This window comes from Cetorhinus maximus, chromosome 13 (genome assembly GCF_964194155.1).
Source record: "Cetorhinus maximus chromosome 13, sCetMax3.hap1.1, whole genome shotgun sequence".
NCBI classification, from domain to species: Eukaryota; Metazoa; Chordata; class Chondrichthyes; order Lamniformes; family Cetorhinidae; genus Cetorhinus; species Cetorhinus maximus.
The window spans coordinates 17,290,894-17,318,566 of NC_135891.1; the positions used below are offsets into that span (position 1 = coordinate 17,290,894).

The window sequence follows — 27,673 nt, forward strand, 5'->3', positions numbered from 1 at the left end:
TGCTCTGAGCAAACTGACCATACACAACTAAATTTTAAAGCTAAGATTTCTTGGGACCTCCTGATAGTTTTATGGTTCAATATTACATCATATGATTCCTTCTTTAAATCTCATTCCATATACTAATTCTCTCCATGGTACTGAGGAATAGAAAGAGTAATGAAATAAATGCGAACATATGAATTAAGAGTAGGAGTAAGCTACGTGGCCCTCGACTTTGCTCCGCCATTCAATAAGATCATGGCTGATCTGATGGTAACCTCAACTCCACATTCCGGCTTTCACTCCCTTGCTTATCAAGAATCTATGTATCTTTGTCTTAAAAATATTCGAAGACTCTGCTTCTACCGCCTTCAGAGGAAGAGAGTTCCAAAGACTTACGGCCCTCAGAAAAAATTTCTCCTCATCTCCGTCTTAAATGGGCGACGACCCCTTATTTTTAAAGTGATTCCCCAGTTCTGGATTCTCCAAGAGGAAACATCCTCTCCACATCCACCCTGTCAAGACTCCTCAGGACTTTATATGTTTCAATCAAGTCGTCACCTCTTACTCTCCTAAACCCCAGCAGATACAAGCTTAGCCTGTCCAACGTTTCCTCATAAGACAACCCACCCATTCCAGGTACACTTCTAAATGAAAGCACAGGGCTTTCACTGACAGATAGTATTAATTAGCATGTAATTTATCTAGTAGGTGACAGTCTTCGTGTTCTTGTTCAAAGAATGGTGGGACTATACTTACTAATTAATAGTAAGTACTAAGGCTGCCCTGAAAAACAATGTTTTGTATTTATGTGAACAAGATCAGGTAGTAATATTCATCAGTGATGTCTTGAAGATAATAATTAATCCAGGCGACCATTTAAAACAAAGTGGCAAAATTTATTTCCTGATTTGGGGGGTGGGGGGGGCGGGGAGAAGAGGAGGAGGAGGAGAAAGAAAGCTAGTTAATTCAACCATAGAATCTTAATTATTTAGGTGTATACTGCTTAAAGAACATATCTAAAATTTTATCATAAGGCATTAGTTATCTAGATAGGCAAATTAATTTTAATTAGATGAAGGCTCTACAACAAGTACAGAAAATGCAGGTTGGGTCCAAAGAATGGCTGAAGTGGAAGTGTAATGACTTGAATTAATTAAATGAAGGCAAATGACTTGGGATGTAGACTTCATTCATTGACTAGTCAAATAAATTCATTATTTTGGGTCAATTAAGTTAGACCAATTCGTTTTTTGTTCTTTAATGTGAAATCCTATATTTTGCGCTTTCCCCACAACATAACTTGGAGCTTGCAGCTAAATTCTAGGTGAGAAGCTCAACTATTTCTGAAGGAACACAATTCAGTGATTTCAACACATAGAAAAATGTCATCATGGTATCACAATGTAAAATTCTTCAATTTATTCAAGTAGATTAACAATTAATAAAATGTGGAATGCTCAGCTTCTACCAATGATAAACAGGGAACACAACCGTATCTTATGTCTAATTAATGGCGTTTTAGGTCTTTGGTGCCTTCTTCTTTTCAGCTTCTTCCTTTTCTTTTTCAATTTCTGAAACGTAATTCTCAATTTCCTCAGGATTTAAGATCTACAAAAGCAAAGATAAACTTAAAATTTAGCTTTACCATCTACCAAAACTGTATAAGCCTAAGTCGTATAGTTCACATTACTAATTCTCCAAATGTAAATATTCTAATACACTTCGAAATTACTTAAATTGGCTAATTTAAATGACTAGTTAAAGCCTTGTGATGTTGCTCAAAAATTATTTCTACTTTCCAATTATTTGCTTGTCTGCCCTTTTCTCTTCTGATTGTGTTTTTTTAAAGCCAGGGCACAAAGATGTATGCATTAACTGGAGGGCAGCACTGGGGTTTCCCAGCAAGATGGGAAGAGATTTCCTAGGAGTTTCTGCTGCATGCTAGCACAGCTAAGGGCTATAGCCTAAGATATACATGTACTCTGGGCTATACACATCGTTAAGATTGTAGATCTAGAATTCATGACTGGTGCTAGTGCATCTGGGAACCAGTGCACCATATACGAGGAAGCTAAAAGGAAAGAGAAAATATATATAGGATTTGAGCTGCTTAAGATGTTCAAACGTGGCCTTTTATTTGAGGACTAGTGAAATTAAATAACCAAAAAATGAACTTTATGCAAAATCTGAATCTTATTGCTGTTCACCCTGTCACTTAGACAAGTCATTTTAAATTTAAATCCATTTTAAGGCATTTAGTGGGGTGAACGAGGAGCTAGTACAGTAGTATCAGAATTTTTGAATTATGTAGAATTTTTTAACAAAGAAGGGAATTAGAATTTGCTTAATTATTTATTAATGTAACAAACATAGAAAACTAGGAACAGAGAGACAGATTTGAACACTTAATCAATGAAGAATAGGTTGACCAGCTCAACATACAAGACAGAAAGACAGATGATCAATGCAGATGACAAATATTACAATGTTACCCTCAAGAGTTGTTCATGCTTCATCACTGCCAGTTCAATGTGTTTTCCACCCGACTGTACAACCTAACAAAACAGTTTGTGCAAGTAAGTTTTTTTCCCTATTTGGTTTTAAAATTCAGGCTTAAAATCTAGATCAAAACCATAGTCATAATACAATTCAGTAATAAGGTTAACTCAGAAACAATGGGAATCAAAACGAAAATAAAGGATTAATTTGTGGGGAGGAAATTCCACATTGATAGGAATACAGAAGCTGCATTAAGATAAATTCCCGAATTGACCACATATGTATTTCACAGGGTGATATTGGTATCATGGCACTAATACACTACTTGGGATGCTATGTTCAAAATGAAACCGATTTGGTATGATATTTCTACCAAAATAATTTACCTCCAGCAAAGCCTTGATGCCAAGCTTTATGGTACCACTGTCTGTAGCAGTGGCTTCTTCAGTGTAGTTTTTCTCCAGGAATTCCCTTACAGTCTTTGCACTTCTTCCTATGGCATTGGCCTATATTCAAAAGAAGTGGTGTAAAGGTGTGCAATTTGTGGTTCTCATTATTCAAAGGATGATACTTAGTTTTAAAACTATTGTTCTGTTTAAACTTCAGAACTTAAGCTAAAACATGCAAAGATTAATAAATTTACATCTTTTAACTTTCTGCTAGATATTGAACATAAATCACTTTTGGTGGTCTGGATGGGGTAGCAGGTTACCACATAAATCTTCCATCTCACATCTGAATCCAGCCCAGATAGATAGCAATCAGTTCCTGTCTAGTGTCTGCAAGGGCCCTAGCAACAATTCCCTTCATCTGGCATGCTAAGAAATACAGTAACATTAGCATAAGCAAGATCTTGAACTTGACTGCAAGAAGTATTGTGCTAAATCAATGAATAGAAAATAAAACTGAGCCAACTTTCAGTCAAAAACTAAACTTAGCAAAGCTACTTGCCTTCCATTCATGGTAGGTGCCTGATGGGTCAGTTTGGTACAGTCTTGGAGTTCCATCAAAGTCAAAACCTACAATCAGTGCAGAAATGCCAAAGGGTCTGCGCCCATTACTTTGAGTGTAACGCTGAAAATAAGAAAGAAAAAGTACAAGTTAGCTGTACATTTTATTTTTGATAATTTCAAAGCATGTTTTGTGCTAAAAACGATTTCTCTAGTAATGTAATAGAGCTCAAACAGAGCACACTTGTCTCTATGAAGTTCTGTATGGGAACTGTAGAGTTCCAATGTTACACTTGCAAACTCTGAAATTTAAGTTTAAAATTCCTGGGACAATAATTATGGTGTCAAGTAGGTGGTTGGACAAGTATAGGGTCCAACCCACAACTTAGTCATCTTAGAGTTTCATCAGATTCGGCAAGCATGGGGCAAAGATGTCAAGGTGCAAATGATCCATAATTATAGGTGGGCAATACATTGATTTACTGCATTTAGGTTACTACAAACGCTGCAGTCTTGTGCATTATAAAGTAGAATAAGGACAATCATCAAATCACCTAAACAGAGTTTTGTAAGCTGTACCTTACATGATATATACAAAAAAAAACTCAATTTACCTGTTTCAAGCTGGCAATGTAGCGTGTGATGTACTCAACTGTGACTGGATCCTCCACAGTGAGTCGATGGCTCTGACACTCTACACGAGCCCTATTTATAACTATCCTGGCATCAGCTGTAAGGCCTATCATAATAAAGAACAATATATTGAGATATAACAATTATCCATCACTTTTTCTCAGTGCTGTCTGAGCAATGAGAAAGTAGTTATGTCCTCCAATTATAATAAATAATCTCCAACCGGATCTTGCAGTTTTGATAAGCTAACTTTAGAACAGGATCAAATCCTATTGATATAGAATTCCCCCAGAGTCAATCCTGTTTTCTTCCCTCCTTCCAGGAGTTTTTAAGAGCTACCAAAGAGCACTGCATCATAGGCAAGTTATGGGTCTTCTTTTCTGACCTGAATTTTCCATTAACCCAGCCCCTATATTTCAAGATAGCTGCAGAAATAAATTCTCCTGCAACGCGTTTCTTCTCCACTTTATGGTGGAATATGCAAAGTCTGCTCCAGGTGTCGTTGTAATGGAGTGCATTGTGAGCAAAGCCTAGGAATTTGGGTGAAGCCAGAGTGGGGATTCAGTGCAGAGAGGGAAGGAGGTGCTGCGATTTGGCCTCCAATACTTGGAGTGGTTAACATCAACTTGAGGCAGTAAATATTTATAATTATTTCTCCAGTGATTTAATGCAAGTTAGTAAAGGAAAGCATAAATAACTAAAAAGTTGATATAAATAATCTAAACTAAAATATGTCAGAGCTGGTTGTCTGTCTGGAATGTGGACAACCTTACAATTCAAAACAAACACATCTGCAGTAATGTCTCCATCTCTAATCGCCCTGGCTCAGAGTCACTGAGTTGGAGCGCATGTTGGAGACACCAAGACACACAGGGAGGGGGAAGAAGTATTTATACAGTTTCTCCAGATCTTGGTCACACTGTAAAGAGAGGTGCACATTCAGAATGGAATTGGTGAGACTTATAGTGTAAAAAGCTAGGGGAACCCAGGTAAGATAGAGAACAAGGATTTGCAGAAGCTGATCCAACAGGTATAAGGTACTGTTGAAAAAAGGAGATCTTTTGTTAAAAGCTTTTCATCATGTCCTCATCTGGACAATTCGCAAGAAGATACCAATGTCAGGGGAAACAACATATTTATACTGTATGAGAAGAGTGTGCTGATTGGTTGGCAATTGGACTTTGATTGGTAGAAGCATTGCCACGGAGAATGCACCAGTTGATAGTGAACTGACAGTTAACTGCCAAGAAGGACTCTCTTCTGCAAATAGCAACTCTTGCTAACTCAATAGTTAATTTTAAATTTGAGACCGATCGATTTTGGTTAACTAGGATACAGAGCAAAGGTGCATATGTGAAGTTGGGTCACGGATTACTCATCACTTTTAATGGTAGAATAGGCCTGAGGGGCTAAATGGCCTACTCCTGTTTCTATATTGTAGAAACCTGTGGGCACTGACTGAGGTTAATAGACCGGTTACAAATAAACGCCAAATGGGGCAAAATGTGGCTGGAATTTTGAGTTAAGAGCAATGATGAGGCACACAGTGCTCACCATTATTAAAGAGCAAATCGCACAGTAACTTCCAAACATGCACAGTTAAATTCAGAAATCAGAGTCAGTTTTGGCATTCAAATACAATCATATGTGCCATAATAGGTTATCAGCATTGCATCACATTGAAAAATCCAAGGCACTTTCTCGAATATACATCTGTATCATTCTGCTCTGAAGTGTATTTGGCACTTTAAAAGTCCTAGCTAAGTCGTTCTTCATTACTCTTCCTTGTGTGACACCAAAGCCAGTTTCCCTTAATTTAATTTAATTTAGCTTAATTTAATACAGAACAGTGATTGATCCTGGAACAAATAGCTCATCATGATTTTAAAAAACAATTGTAAAGAAATATTTAATGCGATTTCAGTAACTCAAATAGTCCCAAACGTTCAACACTGGAGGAAGTAAATATTCACCTGCAAAAGCCATGCAAACATTTTCATCCAGTATACAGATCTTCCTTACAGTTCTTTCATCCTGTAATTTGGCTACAGATTTCTTTTCCACTGCAAGGACAACAATTTCTTTTCCTCGAACACCAACCTGTCACATGAAATATTAAAGAGTTAGTCTCAAAATATTATCTAATCATTTTACAGGACTATTGATGTGTGAATGCAATGTGTGTAAAGTGCAAAAATAGTTTTAAAGCTGCATTCACAGACAAATGGTCACAGTTTCTATCATGGGTTAAAATGTAAATGTTTATACTGTTCCTCTCAGGATTGACACTGCTGCTTTCCTGAGAGAAGTAAAGAGATTCTGGGTTTACAGTATAATTTTAGCATTGGTGCAAAGTTGAAATCATTTTATACTGATGTTGGGAGTTATATTAAAATATCCCAAAAGAGAAACTGGGATCTATTATAGTTGATAAGAAGTTAAATTTAGCATGTAAAACAAAAACTATCATGCTTTACAGGGTGGACAAAAAAAAAAATGTTCAGGAATACATTTAGTTGCTATTAGTCTAAAATGTCCTTTCTGGTAAGCTGCGATTAACTACTGTATGCACTATTTAGACTGTAGGCTAACTAGATGGAGACCTGGTGATAATACCTTAGTACTCATCATACGATCCCAGTGTAATCAAATATGGCAAGATTTGATGATGTGGTGAATAACATTTGTTACCCAATTCTGAACTTGTACAAGGTAATTACAGTGCAAGCCCCCCTTTGACAAATCAATTTTCTGTTTTGTCAGTCCTTAAGAAAAGGTAATGCCTCTCTGATCTACTAGGATTCTTTAAGACTGCTGAACTAATAGCCAAGGATATAACTGATGTATATTCAGAAAACATTTAACCTGCTTCCTGCAATATTTATATCTGCTAAAAATATAAAGACAAATTTCAATTAATAATTCTTTTTCAGTTTGCAATTATTCAAGCTGAATATATCTGATATTAGACACAAACATCAATGTCATAGAGGTCTACAGCACAGAAAAAGGCCCTTTGGCCCATCAAGTCTGCACCAGTCAAACAAGTACCTAACTGTCCTAATGTCCTAATAGAGGCGGTTATATTTTTTATAAAATACTTGAAGGAGTCATTCCATAATCCCCTAAATTGTTACCTGCCTAGGAATGACATTTCATTAACAGTTCAGAACCCATTCCGAAAAAGCACGGAATAAATAACATTGCCACCACACCACTAAAGCATGGCACTGCGACAGGAGCCAGTTGGTAGCTGAAACACATCAGGTTTTTACTTTCCAAACAATCTCAAAAGGCACCATAACTAACGAGGCTACATGCTGCCATCCCTTTGCACTAAATGAGAAAATGTTCACGAAGAGAACTAAGAAATCAAGAGCAGTGGTTATGAACAATTACTGGGAGATGCAGTTCGGGTGGCGGGCACTAGAGGAGTCAGGGCATTGCAAGGAGTTGGATTTGCCTTTGTGGGCACTCACAAGTCACTAATAAAAGTTTCAGGGGTTTAAATGGGAATTGCAATGAATCCTATAAATCTCACTACCATCTGTGCACAGAAGTCCCAGTGACGCTGCAGTTTTTAAACAATCAGAATTCCTTCCTGGTTGGCCTTTTGTTCAAATGCATCTAAAACTACAAACAAGGGCCCAAACTGAGCCCAGGAAGCTGGTCTAGTCGGGGCCGGGCCTGAGGTCAGGGCCTGGGCTGTAGCTCACACTTGCTTCCCCTCTGAAGGCGGGAGGCTGCAAGGCCGCAGCTTTGCCACCGGTGGATGTGGGGCCGGGAGAGGCTCTGGGTCCCTCTCGCCTCTTTCTCTCGGTTCCGCAATAACTCACCGCCGCCGAGCCCTTCTTCACCGCCTCCTGGGCGTACTCCACCTGGAAGAGGTGCCCGTCCGGGGAGAAGACGGTGATGGCTCGGTCGTAGCTGGCGCTCATGGTTCACTTCGGTTCGGTTCGGCGCTTGTGCAGAGCGAGAGCGAAACCGAAACCGGCCAAACACCTCCCCCCCTCGGGGGCCCCGAGAAACGCCGAATCATCTCGCCCGCCCCTTCCGTTTCGGCGCTACCACTGGCCCCGGAGGGGTGCTGGTGTGTGTGTGTGTGTTTGAGTGAGGGAAGAGGGGGCGGGGCTTCAGCTCTCCTGTCCCCATCCCTTTAAACAGCCGCTGCTCTGCACAGCCCCTGTCCCTAACCACTGGATCTGCAATCAACTGGGGCTGCATCTGCATCACTGACAGCATCATCCGGAATTACATTATTTTAAATATATATATATATATAAAACAACCTCATAGAGAGAAAAAAAAATCATGTCTGTGGCCTTTGCATCAGCTCGCCAGCGAGGGAAAGGGGAGGTCACCCAAGCCACCATTCAAAAGGTAAAACGTCTTGTTATTTAATATTTGATTTAGTTATCCTTTTGTGGGAAATCTGTAAATCCCATTTTTTTATTTACGAAAAATCCTCCTATTGTCATTTCCTAATTTTCATTTTTCATTTGATTGCTCGCTTTTGGGATAAATGTGCCATCTCTCTCTCTCTCTCTCAATTTTGAGATGCGGGTTTTGATCATTTTAAGATCCTGCCTGGGGACAGTAGTGATTTTCTACCCCCCCACCCCCCCTCTCTCTCTCTCTCCCTCTCCCACCAGGGTTGTGAATGCAGCAGCTCCGAACAAAGCAAGGTGTGATAGGGCAGACACATGGGGCAACGGGGGTTAAAGAAGCCAGTGCACTGCTTAATTTCATTTGAAGCATATGGATATATTTTCTCTCCCTCTGTAAAACACCGACCTCATCTACTTAGCAAAACCATTGCATCTCTATTATTGACACGTGATTTTTAAACGTGCATTTAGATAAAATAACATCAAATGTGCAGTTTACTTGTGTACAGTGCTTTGCAGGGGCTGAGATCTGAGCATGCCAATAAAGCCACTTAAAGTAATTTTATTTTTCTTGTACGTTTCCTGAAAACGAATGTAATTCCAAAATAAACTGCGTAAATGTATTTTATTTTTAGCAGCATGTAAAATGAATGGCGTGTTAAACGATGCGATCAGTAATTGATTAATAAAAGTGCTACTTTTAGTGAGGAATGGGAACGTCAAAATGGTATAATTTTGGCATTTTTGTTCCAAATGACCTTTTTTAAAAAATCAAAATAGCTTGAAAACGTAATGAGCCGAAATAAAGTAATGAACTGAAACTTGACAACCTTTGAATAATCCTTGTAGATGGGCTTGATTTTTGGAAGGACAGGGATGTTTTCTTGGTACTGAATAGCGCTCATTGAAACCTCAGGTGCTTTATTCCCCAAACCGTGAGCTGGGAATGACGATACTGTGGGCGGCCAAGCATTTGGTTTTTGATTTTCTCCCTTCCCCTCTCTCCCAAATCGAGCTGCAAATCGGCAAACTTTATCCAGATGGTGCTTAGCATTCGATTCTGTGAGGGGTATTTGGATTTGATGGTGGGGAAATGATGGTGTCGCTGGAATATGTGAGTGTTGGTGGGAGCGGGGGTGGTGGGGGGAATATTGGTAGTTTGGCGGATTAATAATGGCGAAGGAAAGGTGTCAGTGCAGACAGCAATCAACACCTCATCGGCATCCTGCTCAGCAAACCATCGTGCTGCCATCCGATGGACAGGGAGCATTGTTACTAAACACCCACCACTTCATATCTGTTTCTGTCACTGCCGATATGCAAAACCTCCCTCATGTTCATTGCATTTTACTTGTACATGACAGATTGACCGCAAAAATGTTTAACCAGTTATTCAGATCACTATTAGTCAATTAATTCCATAGGACTGTAATAGGACTGCACTAATTGCAATGAACAGTATCTTCAAACCAATGCATCTGATCACAAAGAGATCAAATGGCAAAATAAAAATGTTGACCTCCCCTTTCCATTATTGGTGTAAAAATATTTTTATATACATCATTAGTGTTCATATTTGTATAATTCCTCAATTTTTCAGCAGCTTTCTGCCATCTTGCTTTTCCTGTGAGAGGGGTATGTTAACCTGCAAATAAGAGATTTACCTTGAGTCATTTTAAAATACGGCAGGCGAATGTGCCATTTAAGTATCACATAAAAATAATCAGGGATGTATGGCAAAATATGCGGATGCTGGAAATACGTAGCAGGTCAGGCAGCATCTGTGGAGAGAAAAAAAAACACAAAAATTAACACTTCAGGTTGACGACCTTTTGTCAGAACTTGCAAAAGTTAGAGTGATAACAGGTTTTAAGCAAGTTGAGGGGATGGGGAAGAACAACCTATGACAGGGCAAAGAAGATTAAATGACAAAAAGTGGGTATTGGTGCAAGAAGGAATGTATGGGAAGTTTGATTTACATATGACCACTGGAATGATTATGAGGAAAGGCTGCCTGTTCAACTAAGTTAAACTATCTCAAAACAATGAAGGTTTCCTCACATTTTATTTGTACATTTGTATAAACGGGGTGAACCACTAATTTAAATTGGCTGCTTGAGTTTTCACTCCCTTCCCAGTTCCATTCTATTTGCCACTGTTTTACATGTAAGGTCTTGAGGTTCTAATTTTCTAGAAGAAAAATGCTGTAAATTGACAAAGGTAGGATTTTATTGTGCTCAATTTGATTTTACATTTATGCCAGAGAACAGAACTGTGAGAGCTGACTAATGTTCAAGTGGGAAACCGGGCGTTGATGTAGGATGAAATCTTGTAAACACAAAGTACTGAATAATTAGCAAGAACATGAGTGCCAATTTTATTTATATTTTGTTGAGTCACCAATGACTGGATTTCACTAAAACATGTACACCTTAGGAGGTAGCATACAATACTTCTCAAATGATTGAATATCTATCCCAGCACAAATTTTCAAACTTTAAACTTAATTGGCTCACTCTTAATGATTAACTGGTTGAGGATTCTTCAGCAGGGATGGCTGAATTCCAGTAAATAGTTGGTACAAAGTTAGAAAAGGAGAATGACATTCTTCCATCATGAATAATTGATATTTGGACCAGATAATCAAAGAGTATTGTAACTACATTTAGTAAAATGTGAGAGGGAACTTTTAATCAAACATTCTGGCATGGTTGATGAATATATTTGTTACTTTCAGCTTAAATATGCCCCAGCTACCAACAGAAGACAGTATCCTTTATAGGCCAGAAACCACATTTAAACTCCAAAGTTGAAGTCCAATCTATACATTCTGCCATGATGTGGGCCTGGAGGTTAAAACAGATTGTGTTACTTACTTTCGTTTGAGTAGGAACCAAAATCAACACTGTATCCAAGGGTCTTCTACTGGTTTTCAAGACAGGTTGTAACAGTGCTGTTGAGCACCAACTGAAACAGTGCAAAATGTGGCAGCCATGTGGTTTAAAATGAGGTAACAATTGCAGACTAGTCTGCTAATGTTATCTTACTTTACTGTGAAGAGTGTTGTTTTATTAGCTCATCAGTACTGTACTCTAGTGAAGTGAATATTAAAATGTGAAGAGTACTAAATTAGCTGTAACATTATGTAACATTTGGATTTTGGCTCCACAATGTAACTAAAAATTTCTAATGATCTTTGATTTTAGATGTTGGATGAAAACAATCATTTGATACAGTGTATCATGGATTACCAGAGTAAAGGCAAAACTGCAGAATGTTCTCAGTAAGTTTTTTTGGTTCTCGCTTTGCACTTTGTTTGAAATAAGTTTGCCAAAGTCAATTACAGGCTCAGGTAACATCCCCAATGCTGTAAGAATACTTGAGTAATATCTCTGCACCTGTGAATACAAAGGGCCTGATATTTACATGTATGAGAGGTTGTAGGAATTGAGGGAGGTTGCTTTAGGGAAAGGTATGAGGTTGAGGGAACAAATCTGAAGATAATACAATGTATTTATTTTAGGGTTGTGCTTTCAAAATGACATTTATTAATGGAGTACAAATATCAGGCCTGGGACAGAGGTGGAGGGACCACGTGTCATGAGATCATTAAGGCCACTAGAGCCCTCTGTGGTGATTTTTGTCTAACCTATATGATTAACTTTCCAGTATTTTTTTTCTAGTGCTATTGTACATCTATTGGTGTACACTAAACAAAAAGTAATAGATTGAACTGGAAAATATTTATACCCGTATCTGTTAACAATGTATGTATATAGTTAGTAGGATTAAGATTGTAACAGCAATAGAGGAGTTTGATATTGCTGAAATTTATTTTTTTTTTGTGCAGTTAATAGCCTTGTTTATGACTTAACTCTGACTTGATGATAATGTTCCCACTATAAGCCTTAACATTTCAAAACAATCTGTTTAGGGTGGCGAACATTTTTGTAGAACATGTTCAGTAAATTTTGCTGGCAGATGATCACGTATTTTCTTTCAAAACTTTCTCTTGCTATCACAAAATCATAAGAAATAGGAGTAGGAATAGGGCATTCAGCCTATCAAGCCTGCTCTGCCATTCAATAACATCATGACTAATCTGATTGTAGCCTTACCTCCATTTTTCTGCCTGACCCTCATAACCCTTTACTCCCTTGTTGATCAAAAATAAAACCCCTGCAGAATCTTATGTTTCAATAAGATCATCTCTCATTCTTCTAAACTCCAATGAGTACCTCATAAGGCAAGTCTTCATCCCAGGAATCAGCCTAGTGAACCTTCTCTGAACTGTTTCCAATGCAAATATATCCTTCCTTAAGTAAGGAGATGAGAACTGTACATGGTACTCCAGGTGCAGTCTCACCAGTGTCCTACTCCATCCCATTGCAATAAAGGCCAACGTTTCATTTGCCTTCCTAATTGATTGCTGTACCTGCAAGCTCACTTCTTGTGATTCATGTACAAGGACACCCAGATCCCTCTGTATTGTATCATTTTGCTGTCTCTCCATTTAAATAATATTCTTTTTTTCAATCCTTCCTGCCAAAGTGGACATCCTCATATCTTCCCACATTGTACTCTATCTGCCAGATTTTGTGCCCATTCACTTAGCCTATCTATAACCCTTTGCAGACTCTTTGTATCCTCCTCACAGCTTGCTTTCCTACCTTTTCTTTGCATCATCAGCAAACTTGGCTACAATATGGTCAGCCCCTTTATCCAAGGCATTAATGTAGATCATAAATAGCTGCAGTCCAGTTCTGATCCCTGTGGCACTCCACTAGTTACAGTTTGCCAAACTGAAAATGACTAATTTATCCCAACTCTCTGTTTCCCGTTAGTAAGCCAATCCTCTATTCATGCTAATATATCACTCTCAACAGCATGAGCACTTAGGCCGGATCCTTGGAGACTGGATGTATGACTGAAGATGCGTGTCAGGACACTTTGAAAGTCCTGACATGCTGAACTATGTGGGAATTGGCCAGGAAGTTTCAGTTTCTGATGGGCAATTTTCCTGCTCTCTGGGTCCCTCTGCAAATGTTTCTAATTCTGAGTTAGTGATAGAGACTTTGAACAATTCCATGGTATTTACCTGTAATAGTTACCCAGGAAATGTTAGAGAGATTAATACCATTTAAAACCTGGGTAATGACACAACCAAACCCCCCAGTCACCTCCTAACCCCCCCACTAACTACCCCCCTGACCCCACAAAATCCCCCCTGACGCTCTGACTTCTCCCTCACCTCGATCCAATTACCCTTAACCACCCCCATCCCAATTACCCCCATCCACCTGACTACCCTCCCCGATCACCCTCCTGACCCAGTCTGACTACCCTCCAGCCACCCAACAACCCTCCAAAACTGATTACCTACCCCCTATCCACATACCTACCTCACCCACTTACCCAACTCCCTACTAACTCACCTCACCCACCTACCCAACTCATCTACCTCCCTACTTACCCACTTACCCACCTCACCCACTTACCCACCTACCCCTACCCACTTACTCTTCTCACCTACCTACCCCATATCCACTTATCCACCTACCTACCTCACCCACTCACCCACCTATGTACTTACTGACCTACCCCCACCCGCTTACCACTTACCCACTTACCCACCTCACCCAACTATCCATTCACTCACTCACCCGCTCATCCATTTACCCTTTATCCACTAACCCATTCATCTACTCACCCATTCACTCATCCATTCACTAAGATTCAAACTGGACCTTTAAACTTGGCATATGGCAACTAGTGCAATAAAAAGGGGGTGTGTCCTGTCTTCCATTAACTCCACTCTGCTCTGACGGAATTCTCCAAGGGATGCTCGGAAGACCCCAGTAGAAATGCACAGCAGTGTCGGGTCGAGGAATATTCGAGTGCAGCAGCAGTCTGACAATCATTGCTGCTGGTTGGAAGATATGGGCCCTTATCTTGTGCAATTACCTTTTATGTGGCACTTTATTGAATACCTTTTGGAAATCCAAATACACTACATCTACAGGTTACCCTTTATCCACTCTGCTTGTTACATCCTCAAAGAATTCCACTAAATTTGTCAAACATGATTTCCCTTTCACAAAACCATGTTGACTTTGCTTGATTTTATTATAATTTTCTAAATATCTTGCTACTTCTTTCTTAATAATGGATTCTAGCGTTTTCCCAATGACACGTTAGACTAACTGGCCTATAGTTTCCTGCTTTCTATCTCTTTCCTTTCTTGAATAGTGGTGTTACATTCACGGTCTTCCATTCCGCTGGGGCTTTTCCAGAATCTAGGAAGTTTTGGAAGATTACAACCAATGCATCTTCTATCTCTGCAGCCACTTCCATTAAGACCCTAGGATGCAGGCCATCAGGTCGAGGGGGTGCTAGCCTTTAGTCCCATTAGTTTTCCTAGTAATTTTTCTTTAGTGACTGTGATTGTTTTAATCACACCCCCCCCCGCCCCCCACCCAACCTCCGCCCCCACTGCTTTTGCACCCTGCTTTTCTATTGTCTTGGGATGCTTTTGTGTCTTCTAGTTGTGAAGAGAAAATTAAAAAAAACTACTTGTTCAAAGTCTCAGCCATTTTTTGGTTTCCCATTATTAATTCCCCAGTATCACACTCTAGGGTACCAACACTCACTTCTGCTATCCTTTTCCTTTTTATATATTTGTAGAAGCTTTTACTGTCATAATATGAAGCTACACGAGACTTAGAGTGTAAGACTGCTGTAGAAATGGGATGTACAAGTTTAAATGGGAAAGCTCAGCATCAGGAAAGCAAAACCTAAGATAATTTATATGTAGGCACCTGAGAGCATACTAATGGCCTATAACAGAGTCTTAGAGTTCTGCTGGGAGTTTAAGCTACTCACATTTTGCTTTGTGATGCTGTCTGAATCACATGATTGACTTGCACCATTATACTTCCTTCTCAAGTATGTATCACCTTGCACCTTCTGAATAATGGCAGAATATTACTGGTGATCATAATGATGGACTTCCACTAGTACTGATATTTGATTACTAGTGCAAGATCTGTGTTGCCTAAATGCAGCCTTTGTTTTGAAAAGTACACTCCAGAGCCAAAATTAATCTACACTTTTTAATTTGTGAAAATATACAAATTGTGAGCATAGTGCAATGTTCTGTAAAACAAAATAGACTGTAAAGCAATTTGCAACTCGCATTGGGCAGGGGTGAAGCAGCAGGTCTGAACTGATAAGAATAGAAGAACATAAGAAATAGGAGCAGGAGTAGGCCATTCTGCCCCTCAATTAGTCTGCTCTGCCATTCAGTCAGATCACAACAGGTCTAACCGAGGCCTCAACTCCAGTTTCCTGCCTGCTCCCTATAATCCTTAACTCCCTTGCAGATCACAAATCTGTCTAACTCAGCCAAATCTGTCTAACTCAACCTTGAATGTATTCAATGACCCAGCCTCCACTGCTCTCTGGGGTAGAGAATTCCAAAGATTAACAACCCTCTGAGAAAAGAAATTCCTCCTCATGTCTGTCTTAAATGGGAAACCCCTTATTCTGAAACTGTGCCCCTTAGTTCTAGATTCCCCCAACGAGGGGAAACATCCTCTCAGTGTCGACCTTGTCAAACACTCTCAGAATCTTATATATTTCAATAAGATCACCTCTCTTTCCATTTAAGGAATAACTGATCATTAAATTCTACAAAATACAATCCAAAAAATGCCACTTTTGGTTTTCTAAACCATGTTGAATTGAAAATGTTGTGCAACTGAATACAAACAAGTTTAAAAGATAATTATGCTATTTACAGTAATGTATTAAGACATTAGTTTAAATAGTGGATATTGTTTATGATTTTATATTCTTGCATTGTATTTAGTTAACAGAATATTTAATTGGCAGATGGAAGTGTACAGCGCATTGGGTGAAGTGCTGGTGTATCATTCTCTGGCTAATACAACAGGGCAAATCTCATCCATTTAAATGTTGTAAACTTAGTACATGCCGACTTTTGTATCTCTATGGTGGATAATAGATAGTTGTGAATTACAAGATGTAATGCAATCACTGGGTTCAGATGAAATAACTGATTTTACCTTAAACTCACTTTACTGATATAGTTGCATCAGGTAATGATTTTTCATTCCACTAGTTCTTCTTGTCATTGTAGGAGCTTTCTTACTGACGTCAATAGCACTTTGTGACGTGCAGCACATGGAATTGTCAGTTTAATGATCTAGAACCTAAAGGTATATTAGATCAGGTGACAGACTCCTTAGAATTACTAAATAAGAGATATTTTATTCACTGAATATAATATCTGGTACTTTTAGGTGATTACAACTCATTAAGCATAAATTAGTTATTTTAGTAATATGTGATGGTAGGCATCATTGCCTAGCGTGTAAAGTTCAACTAACCCCCAAAGTATTTATAGAGGTTGGAATTTTTCAGCCCCTCATGCTGGCGGGATCTTCCGGCCCTACTGATGTGAACGGAGATTTCAATGGCTTGCCGGCCCCGCCGTGGGGAACCCACCACAGGAGGGCTGGAAAATTCTGACCAGAGTCAGGAGTAGGGCATTCGGCTTCTTGAACTGGCTCTGTCATTTAATTAGACTGTGGCTGATCTGTAACTAAAATCCATCTACCCACCTTGGTTCTGTAACCTTCGCCTAACAGCAATCTATAAATCTCAGTTTTCAGAATTTTAATTGACTCCTATAACTCAACAACTTTAGAGGGAGTAAGTTCCGTATTTCTACTACCCTTTATGTGAAGAAGTGCTCTCTGACATCACCCCTGAATGACTTGGCTCTAATTTTAATGTTATACCCCATTGTTGTGGACTGTCCCACGACAGGAAATTGGGTAGATAGGTACAGTCAAATCCTTTAATCATCTTATGTATCTCAGTTAATTCACCCCTTTTTCACTCACCTTCTGTTATATTTACCAATTTGAGCTGTTTTTTTAATTTATTTTCTTCTTATCTGTTCTTTATTCCTCCCCTGGTTATTCCTTCTCCTCTATGTTAAATGTGGACTGATGTTAGTATTTTAGTTTTTATTCTGTCTTATCCAGCCACCCTGATGATCCAATTTTCTTCTGTTAACTACTGCATACTAGAAGTGAGAGTTAACCTTCAGTTGGGGAGTAATTCTTTAAGTATTAAGCATATTGTATGATGTGCAATGTTGTACATACCATCATCAGGCTTCACATGATAAAAAGGGGAGGGAAGTCTGGAGAAGTACCAAAGTACATCCTCATTTTTCAGTAGATTTTTTTTCACATCTTTAGTAAAATGTAAAATTTTCCTACTGCCCATGGAGACCCTCAAGCCAGATAACATTTCCAATGGAGTACATCTCATGTCTTCTAGCATGGTCTAAAAAGAAACAGCAGAGAGAAAGCAGGAAAAGCTCTGGGACCAGCAGATCAAGGGATTTGTACTTGGTTGAGAAATCTGCATATCAAAATCAATTGGGTTCATGGTAGCTTTCAAGCCATTTTAAAGCTTTAATGTAAAATGCTCTGGGATACTTCATTAGTGATGTCACGTACTGGAGAGGCTTGACCTAGGAAAGGGGGCAAGGAGGAGATGATTTGATTTGAGAGCTTCTGTGCTGTTAAGTTATTCAATGCATCAAACAAAATACTGTTGGTCTACTAATCTGTATCAAACCTGAAAAATTGCCACACTTCCTTACTATTGTCACTCCCCAAGCTATCAGGTTTTTGATATGATGTTATGCTTCAGTTACACAAATTCATTTTGAACTACTTAATGTAATAAAAGTTAATCAAAAATTATATGCAGAAGTATAATAATTAGTAAGAATGGAATTGTAGAATTTATATTTAAATTTATGACTTGCTTTCCCACAACTGAATTATAGTTTGAGGATTCATTCATGGCTTTTCATTTTCTCTGCATTTTGGGAACAGTTTTTTTCTACACTCAGCCATTCTTAGATAAAACACGCACCTTTCAAATGATCTTAACTGTTTATTTTCAAAGCCTGGTTTGTGACTTTGATGTCAAGTCTTTGGCTTCTGGTTGGTCCTTGCATTCCACCTTGTCACTCCATTTCTGTTTATGGCTCAAATCTTGTCTAGGTAATAGGGTCATGGAAATGCCCTCTTCCCGGCCTTGTGGAAGTTGTCATTGGGCAACCTTGTATGTATTCACTAGCCTATGTAATCACTGACTAGGATTTGCCTTGTTGCTCTACCATCTACTGCTATCACTGCTGCTCATTCTGGCACAGTGCCAGGCTTATTTCTCCTGGGGCATGCTGCTATGTAAAAAGGACATTCTGTGAAGCTGGTGTATCTGTCATAGAAGATCATCCAAGCCTTAGCTCTTGTCTGGACAGTGAGATCTGATGAATGTAATGCTATACATGTAAAGGGAAGGCACCAAGTTAATCTAATATCAATACATAGAACACAGATCCCTGGAAGAAAACTGCTGCAATCAGTTTGTTCACTTTACTGCAGCAACTTTAGTGTCAAAAATTTAAGGGCATTGCTTTAGCATGGGAGAGGTGGCGGAGAAACTAGTTTTAACGTTAAGCATGGGTATGCTTCTTAAGAGTACTTGGTTTTGATATAGTTAATTATGAAGCAAAATTTGGACTTGCCAACACCAACCAGCATTTCACTTGTCCTTATGTGATGGCCTTTCAGCCTTAGCCTTGTTCAGAATACAAAATATTGGATGTCTTGTGTTATCTGAATATATCTCAATTTATAGATATGTGCACATTCCAGTGGTAGCACTCCTCATTTTGGTATTACATCATGACTACATATCCATCTGATAGTGGAGGACAAGGGTCTCTGTATCACTGTTCAGTGCTAGCTCCTTATATGGGTCCCTTAACCCTCTCTATTTTTACCCAGAGAGCAATTTAGTGTAAGTTGAGGGAGGAGGAGAGGAGGGTTGGAAAAATTAAGATGACAATTTTTACTTTTTTATCCTATTACTGAAATTGGTGATTACTTCAGCTCATGACCATAGATTAGTTCAGCACTTGGCTGTATTTGATGTTTTCAGCTCTTTAATCTGTTTTGGTCAACTTGAAAATCAAACCATTTCCCTGATTTGTCAGTCTGTAATTCACTATAGTTGCTTTATTTGTTTTAGTTTAGTTATTATTAAATAATTTCCTCACGTATACGCCCATTGAATTAAATAAAATATGGAGTAGAAAAATGGTCACTTAATAATGCATTCACATATGTGGTCCATATAGGACTGCCACCTACAGCCACAATTAGAAACAGATTGGCAGGGGGTCTAAAAGCCACTCCTAATGTCTATTTAAACTATAAATTAATAACTCAAGTTGATCCTGCAATAGGAGACGATCTGAAAAGAGAGTTTTTTTCAGATACATTTCTGTATGTCAAGGACAGACCAAGCAATGAAAGGACATATGAGTTCATCATTACCATTATCATCATAATTCGTATCATTATTGCAAAGATTTACATTAAATGCATTCCTCCATGAATTAAAAAAAAACTTTTACCTGTTCTTCCATTTCTTAGATACCAACAAATGCTGCACAGAAATTTGGTTTACCTGGCAACAATAGCAGATTCCAATCAAAACATGCAGTCATTGCTACCTGCTGTAAGTAACACACCAGTGGTTGCAAAGCCAGGCTTGTAGTATGTTTAGTGAGACAAAAAAAAACTACAATTATGAATGAGATTTCTAGATCAATGTTTTACCTATTAACATTTAATTCAATCTCCTCTCATAAATCACTACAGATCTGGCATATAGATATTTTTGGGAATTATGGCATACAATGGTATATTTGGGTGGTAATTAACAAAGATAAAAAAAAGGAAAGACTTGCATTTATATAGTGCCTTTCATGACCACTGGCTGTCCCAAAGCACTTTGCAGTCAACGAAGTACTTATTGACATGTAGTCACTGTTGTAATGTAGAAATGCGTGCAGCAAGCCAACAAGCAGCAACGTGATAATGACCAGATAATTTGTTTTTGTGTTGTTAATTGAGGACACTGGGGGCAACTCCCCTTATTTTCATTGAGAAAATGCCATGGGATATCTTACATCCCCCTTTTTATTTCTTTATTCATCCATGTAGGTGTTGCTGGCAAGGTCAGCATTTGTTGCCCATCCCTAATTACCCTTGAACTTAGTGGCTTGCTTGGCCATTTTAGAGGGTAGTTAAAAGTTAACCACATTGCTGTGGATCTGGAGTCGCATGTCAGCCAGACCGGGTAAGGAAAGCAGATTTCCTTCCCTAAAGGACATTAGTGAACCAGATGGTTTTTTTACAACAATAGTTGTAAACAACTGATAGTTGTCAGGGTCACCATTACTGAGACTAGCTTTATATCCCAGATTTATTAATTGAATTTAAATTCCACTAACTGCAGTGGTGGGATTTGAACCCATGTCCCCAGAACATTAGCCTGAACTTGAGAAGTCAGACAGGGCCTTGATTTAACATCTTATCCAAAGGATCGCACCTCCAATGTTGTAACACTCTCTCAACAGTGCAATGGAGCATCAGCCTTGATTTTGGTGCTCAAGTCCAGGAGTGGGGACTTGAACCCACAGCCTTATATTGCATATTTATAGATTCATTTATCACATTTGTTAAATGCACAATCCTTGATTAGCTTGCAGTCTCTTGACAAATGGCAAAACCGCTTCTCAATGGTTATGCTGTCCTGGTGCTGACCTGTTATTAAGGTTCTTTCCAAAACTCCATTCAGTTATGGATCTCTTGATTTGTGAAATGATTACTGTAATGCAGTTGTGGGATTATATCTTATTTCTATCCAGGATTTGAAGATCAAAAAGAAAGTGGGATTAGCTGAGACACATATTTAATAATAGTTTCTCTGTGAATAACATTGTTGGACAACCTCTGTGCTCGTCTGTTTTTTTTAAGTGAATTGTCTTTGTCTTGGTTTGAATAGATTCTTTACAATCCTTAGATTGAGTTGAAGTTCCAGAATTAGTAGAAGTCTGGTTGAACTAGTAAAGTATTTATTCAGTACTGATTTTAAAGGGCTTACTCTGGGTTTAATAATATGCAAAGATTTTGAATGAACCAATGTGTGGTTATAATCCACTAACCAGATGCCAATTTATAAAAAATTCAAACTTGCTGTAAATAAAAATGGGCTCTCTGTGGAAATATATTAATTGAATGCTTTTGTTTAAAATTAAAGAGCACATTTTATAAACAAAAACATGAAAAATGATTAAAGAAAGAACCTGCATTTATAAAGCGTGACCTCTGAATGCCCCAGAATACTTAAAGCCAATGATGTGTAGGCACTGTTATAATGTAAGAAACACAGCAATCGATTTGCGCACAGCAAACTCCCAAAAACAGCAACAAAATAAATGGCCAAATCATCTATTTTTAGTTGGTGATGGAGGAGTAAATGTTGGACAGGACACCCCGAGAAAATTCCTGTTATTCTTCAAATAGTGCTGTGGGATCTTTTACATCAACCTGGGAGAGTAGGGAGCGCCTTGGTTTAACATCTAAACCGAAAGCCTGTACCAGCGATCCTGCAGCATTAAAACAGTGTCAACCTAAATCTGGACTGGGGCTTATGACCACAGCCTTCTGATTCAGAGCCAAGAGCCATGGCTGAAGAATTTTCATGTTCAACATTTGTTTTTATGCTCATGAAGAGGAGCAGCTTTGGCTAGAGGCAGGTTATCAAATTCTAATGTATTAATGAAAACCTCAGGTGATTCCACTTCCTACACTAGGCATTCACTTGGTTGCTCTGAATGAAATTTGCAATTCATGAAAAATCCTCGACCGTTTTATGCTGTGTTACAAGCACTAAGAACTGCCTGGGTTAAGACGGCCTCAACCCATTTTCCATCTAATGAGTGAAAGTTTCAGCCCAGTAGGTTAGAAACTATTGGCCCACATTTTGCATGCTAAGGCACTCACCGCTGACCTAGAAGAAAGTTGCTGAAAAAGATTTAGCAATCCACGAAGTATTGGGTTGTAATTTTCAAATGTTTAATTGTGCTGACAATTATAGAGGATTTCTAATGTCCAGCAACAGTGAAGCCATCGAACAGGCTAAGCAGCCAGTCACATCAAAGAATTCTTACAGACAGCAAGCCAGAAAATAACAAGCAGGTTTTATTATTTACTTTTTATAATTTTACAGAAAGCAAAATAAAAATTGAGACATAGAGATGGCATTAAGGTATATTATGATTTAGGAAATATCATGAACTAAAAATGCTTAATAAATCTATGGAATTTTTAGCACAGACTGGAGAAATTTGACAATCCACAAATATAAAATTAGCTTTTCAGGGCTGAAGAGGTTGTTCAATACTAATTATGAACATTATAAATGAGGTGTAACTGGCTTTTTAACAAGGTATAACTTTTTCAAGGATTTTCACAATGCGATTAATAGCTTAAAAAGAGGAAGTTCACATCAAATCAGTAAATTCTAATTCATTGTCATCTTTGAGATCTTCAAATGCACATCTTCCAGAAGAGCAGGCCTATCGCTGACAGCAACTTCTGGATTTTCGAGTTTAACTACACCTGTGAAGGCGCCAGAAATTGCTGTCAGTTTCACAGGGAAATGACAACGAATGTTGACCAATTTGCCATCACTACAACTGCACATTAGCTGGGCATTTGTTTTTAAACTGAGTCACTTATTTATCTTCTCCAGCTTGCAATTTAATGTTTTACAGTTTCAAAAGACTCCTAACTCTATGGATAGTACAGGACGCTTCCAACTACCCGATTTTTGTGTTGTGCCCTCCACCACTAAGCAATTTAACCTCACTCTATGAATGATCCAATGATGGTTTGAGAACCTGACCACCAATTATTTCAACTATCAGTGCAGCTGAGATAATTAGAAATGGGCTTGGCGGGTGTAACTGGGAATTGATAAGTTGCATGATTAATTGTCGGAATTTTCTATGCCCCTCCCAGAAGCCGGCTGGAAGGTGGCGGCAGGGGGAAATTGGGTGGCAGGGTGTGGGCACCCGGACCTTTGCCTACCCACCACCACTGGTAGGCAGGGTAGGTGTTGTGCAGCCCACTTGTCCATGGGCCAATTGAGATCACTTAAGGACCCCCTCCTGCCACCGCTGATATTTTACCAGTGGCAGGTAGGGGTGCCCATGCCACATGGCAGGGCTGCTAGGTAAACCCTGGCAGTCTGGATGTGGGCGCAGAGTGGGGGTGGATCCTTCCTGTTCAGACACTCTGTGCACAACAGAGACCCTCCCCTCCCTACCATACCTCACCCCCACCCCACCAATGGCGATTGCTGCCCCAGCTTGTCCACCTCCCTGGCCTCCCAATTGTGGCCGCCAACCACCTTTTTGAGCCTGTTTGACTGGCAAAACCACCCCACCTACCAGGCAGTCCAGCCTCTATGTTGTGCTTCTTGGTTGTCTGCAGTCCCAGCAGTGGCCACCACTCCTGGGGGCGCTGCTGGGCCGTGACAGCTGCCAGTCATCTGCTTAGTTGGCGGCTCTTGGAGTTGGAGCATCTTCCCAGATTGGGGGTGGGGTGGAAGCCATGTCCTGAGCCAGATGGCCATAAAATCAGGCTTCCCTGCCCTGCAGATGTGGGCTCACCAGCTGACGGGCAGGCCCACTGCCTTCGCAAAAAATTCCAGCCAATATTCACATTTATCAAAATGGAAAAAATATTTATGTGGGAAATAATACACAATGCTCAAATTGATTTGAGGATTTAGTTTGAGGCTCTGCCTGGAAATGTGTGCCAGTTAAATAAACTGAGTCACTTCTCAATTCCTGGTTTCCTTTATTCAGGTCGTTCTGGTCAAAGAGGGCATTAGATCACTGTATCGAGTACTTGTAAACTAAATATGTTTTGAACTGATGGAAAAAGTTGCCATTCATCAATAAAGTGTGGAAAGATTTATTGTACCTAGGCCATAAAGCAAACATTGTACTTTTCCATATCTTGATGGTCATAATCTTTGGTGCAATGCTACACATGTCAGCAAGCATATGTTTCATTGTTTGATATATGGATCAGAGTAGAATGATAATGAAGAGTTAGATACAGTGTTTATACATCTATGCAAAGAAAATATGAGGATCATAAGGGCTAACAATTTAAACCTCCCTTCCCACACATCCGCTTCTAATTTTCTTATGAGGTTGTTGACTTATGATGATGTAGAGCTTCATGCCCTTAGGCCCAGTCTAACCCAAGGCAATGAACACCTGCAAGTTGATAGTGTGGTGGGGCTGGTTGGTGTATAGCTGCTGAACCTGATCCTATTCACACATGCATTTTCTAGCAGAAAAAACAAAAATACCTGGAAAAACTCAGCAGGTCTAGGATTACTGGATAGAAGTAGGAACCCTGTCTTTTCTTATTATCCTTCTCCAGCCTGTGACACAGAGGCCAATTGTTTCATCCTTGCCACTGTCCTTCCTGGCCGAGATTGGCTAATCTGGGATAGAGTGGGGGCGAGCCCTGAGCCATCCCTGGTCTACCTGAGTGCTACACTAGTTAGCATATTTACCAGTAGTTCTGTTGGTTTCTAATTGGAGCAGGATTGAACATAGTATTCTTGAGCATGTAATCTACTTCCAACAAACTTCAGGGCAGTAACTGAGGAACTGCTGCATTGTTGGAGGTGCAACCTTTTTGGATGAACTGATGTATTCTACCTGCTCAGGTTGATTTAAAGGATCATCTGGCACTATTTAGAGAACAAAAAATAATGTTTCTCCTTCGACCACCCTATCAACAAAAGACAGAAAATCTGCTCAGTCATTCACTTCCTCTGTGTGGGACCCTGTTGTGCATTTGTCTACATAGAACCATGACTGCACTTTAGAAAATAAATCCTTTCGATGTGAAGTGTTTTGGGATGTCTTGAGAATGTGATACATTGCTATATAAATGCAAATTTATTTTACTTTTTCCATGTGAATGTAATATTTCCTTTCCTCTGCTGTGATATCATCTCCTCAGGGGAAGAACATCATAACTACTTATAGAATAGAATAACTGGTGTGGTGATCTTCCAAGACACCGTAAAGTAACAACATCTCTTCCTTTTAAAGTAAAGGATTTTGAGGTCTTTACCAGACTTTTCTTTAAAAATACAATTATTAATTGTATTTTTTTTTCCTTCTGACATTCCTTTTGCTTAGCCGCCTTCCCAAAACCTGTCCATGGGACCAGGAGGAATGAATCTCTCTGGATCAAATCAAGCTTTACATTCACAAAATGTTCCTAATGACACCATGGGAGGAGGTATTCCCCCTTCCCCACTGATGCAGAGCCAGATGAGCAATGGTAGGTTCCAACAGTGCTAAACTGTACCAGTGTTCCTTATTTAATATATGACAATGTTAAGATATCGGGATCTGCTAGATTGTAAGCCTGAAAATGGTAGAATTCAGGCTAGCTTTATGTCTGGCACATGGATTTAACAAAAGCACATCACCTACTGGTGTAGAAGCTCACAAAAGCTTTGATCCAAATTCTGAATGAAAAATGCAGATAAATGATAATAAAAGCAAACTTCTGCGGATGTCGGAGATCTGAAATAAAAACAGAAAGCTCTGGAAAAACTCAGCAGGTTTGGCAGCTGAGAGAGAGAAACAGCATTAACGTCTCGAATCTAAAATGACTCATCTTCAGAGCTTGGACTTGAAACATTAACTTTGTTCTTCTCGCCACAGATGCTGTCAGACCTGCTGAGTTTTTCCAGCACTTTCTGTAGATAAGTGGTGAATGCCTTACCATACTTTTCACAGATAAAGGGCAGATTTTAATAGACTTCCATGAGTTAAATTAAAGCAATGTTCCTCATAATATTGTTCATTTTTGCCTTTTATTTCTCCTTTTCAGAAGAGACTGATTCATGTTGTAGTATGATTCCAGGGCAGGAATAACTCTCTGCTACTTTATGAAGGTCACCTTCATTCATGCTGCCAACAGGCTAACCAATGCCCTGCCCCAGCACCCATGCCTGCTCCTCTAGCTGTGGTAACTGGGTGATGATTAACAGGAGAAATTTTGACCATGGGCTGAATATTACCAGCCCCCAGGAGGAGGGCTGGAAGGCAGGGGGCTAATAAAATTGTGCGGAGCTGGGTTGAATAGGCTCCTGGATGCAGTCCTGCTGTCGGGGCATTTTACCCACATGGGAATGGAAGTTAATTAAATGGCAAATTAAGGGCTACTTTACTGTGCCATTGGCTTTTTACCAACACCAGGTCAACCCCCTTGCCATGTGAGGAAAACCGGCAGCTAAATGGAGGTGGCCTCCTTGCGGTAGCCTGCGGGGAGGGTGTAGGGGAAGGTTTTATGCTGTGAAGAGAGGGCTACAGGCAGGGAAGGCAGTCCCTGCACCGCAAACATATTCCCGGAGGCGCTTCCCCTCCTGCGCTCAGCACTCCCTCAATTTTAAGTTTTGTCTTTGTCTACCTGCTGTAGGCTGCTGGTTCCCTGCCTGCATCGGCAGTGACCGCTGCTCCTGGTGGTGCGGCTGAACTGCCAGTCCTCTGTGGATTCAGAATTCTCAGCTGTTAGATAGTGGGCTTTCTTTATAAAAGGCCCATTATCTAATGGAGTTTAAAATGAAAGATGCTGTTACTCTGAATTAACGGTTATTCCCTCTCCTCCCCAAAAATAACATTTTTCTTGCAAAAAATGGTTTATTTTCTTTCTCACTACATCTTCACTGTTGTTTCCTCAACATGCAAAGCAAAGTCTTGGTATCCACTCAGAGCTTCATGTCTATTGCTGTTGCCGATGATTGACTAACAGCAGATGGGTCTTGTTTCCCCCCCCCATGGGAGTCTTTATCTTCCTGTGGATGACATTGTTGCTTCCACCTAAATTTTGAGCAACAGTTTGACTGGCAATTGAACACGGATGATTCTATGTGTCAACTAATGAGGCCATTTTCAATATGTTTCCTTCACCCCAAATATAATTTAAATAACAGACAGCATGCAGGTACTGCCAGCAGCAGTTGGCAATTGTGGTATCTATATCACCCACCTGTATAAGCAATGACTAAAAAAAAAGTCTGTTTGCATGAAATCTGCTTATTTGGTGAGAGGCTGGGCATAATTTTAAAACACCGGTGGGCCTTCCCTGCATTGCTCAAGGTAAAAGTTGGAGGGTGAAATGAAAATGAGGTGGATTGGTAAGA

At 39.5% G+C, this 27,673-nt stretch overlaps 2 protein-coding genes across 2 annotated transcripts in view; one reads left to right on the top strand and one right to left on the bottom strand.

Annotated features, from left to right (window-relative positions):
- Nucleotides 1-1,381: 1,381 nt before the first annotated feature.
- Nucleotides 1,382-8,134, bottom strand: LOC144688456 (proteasome subunit alpha type-7-like). Its single transcript, XM_078555035.1, has 7 exons — nt 7,904-8,134; nt 6,041-6,167; nt 4,049-4,173; nt 3,436-3,558; nt 2,871-2,990; nt 2,478-2,540; nt 1,382-1,593 (listed from the first exon to the last, which is right to left on the bottom strand). The coding sequence occupies exons 1-7, from the start codon at nt 8,003-8,005 to the stop codon at nt 1,504-1,506; spliced, it is 750 nt and encodes a 249-aa protein (XP_078411161.1). The 5' UTR covers nt 8,006-8,134; the 3' UTR covers nt 1,382-1,503.
- A 244-nt stretch (nt 8,135-8,378) lies between these two features.
- The window catches only part of LOC144689151 (calcium-responsive transactivator-like), a 45,701-nt gene continuing 26,406 nt past the window's right edge, over nt 8,379-27,673 (top strand). The window contains exons 1-4 of the mRNA XM_078556283.1: nt 8,379-8,447; nt 11,662-11,738; nt 20,008-20,092; nt 25,659-25,803. Of these exons, the coding sequence (XP_078412409.1) occupies nt 8,379-8,447; nt 11,662-11,738; nt 20,008-20,092; nt 25,659-25,803 (376 nt within the window). The remainder of the gene's footprint in view (nt 8,448-11,661; nt 11,739-20,007; nt 20,093-25,658; nt 25,804-27,673) is intronic.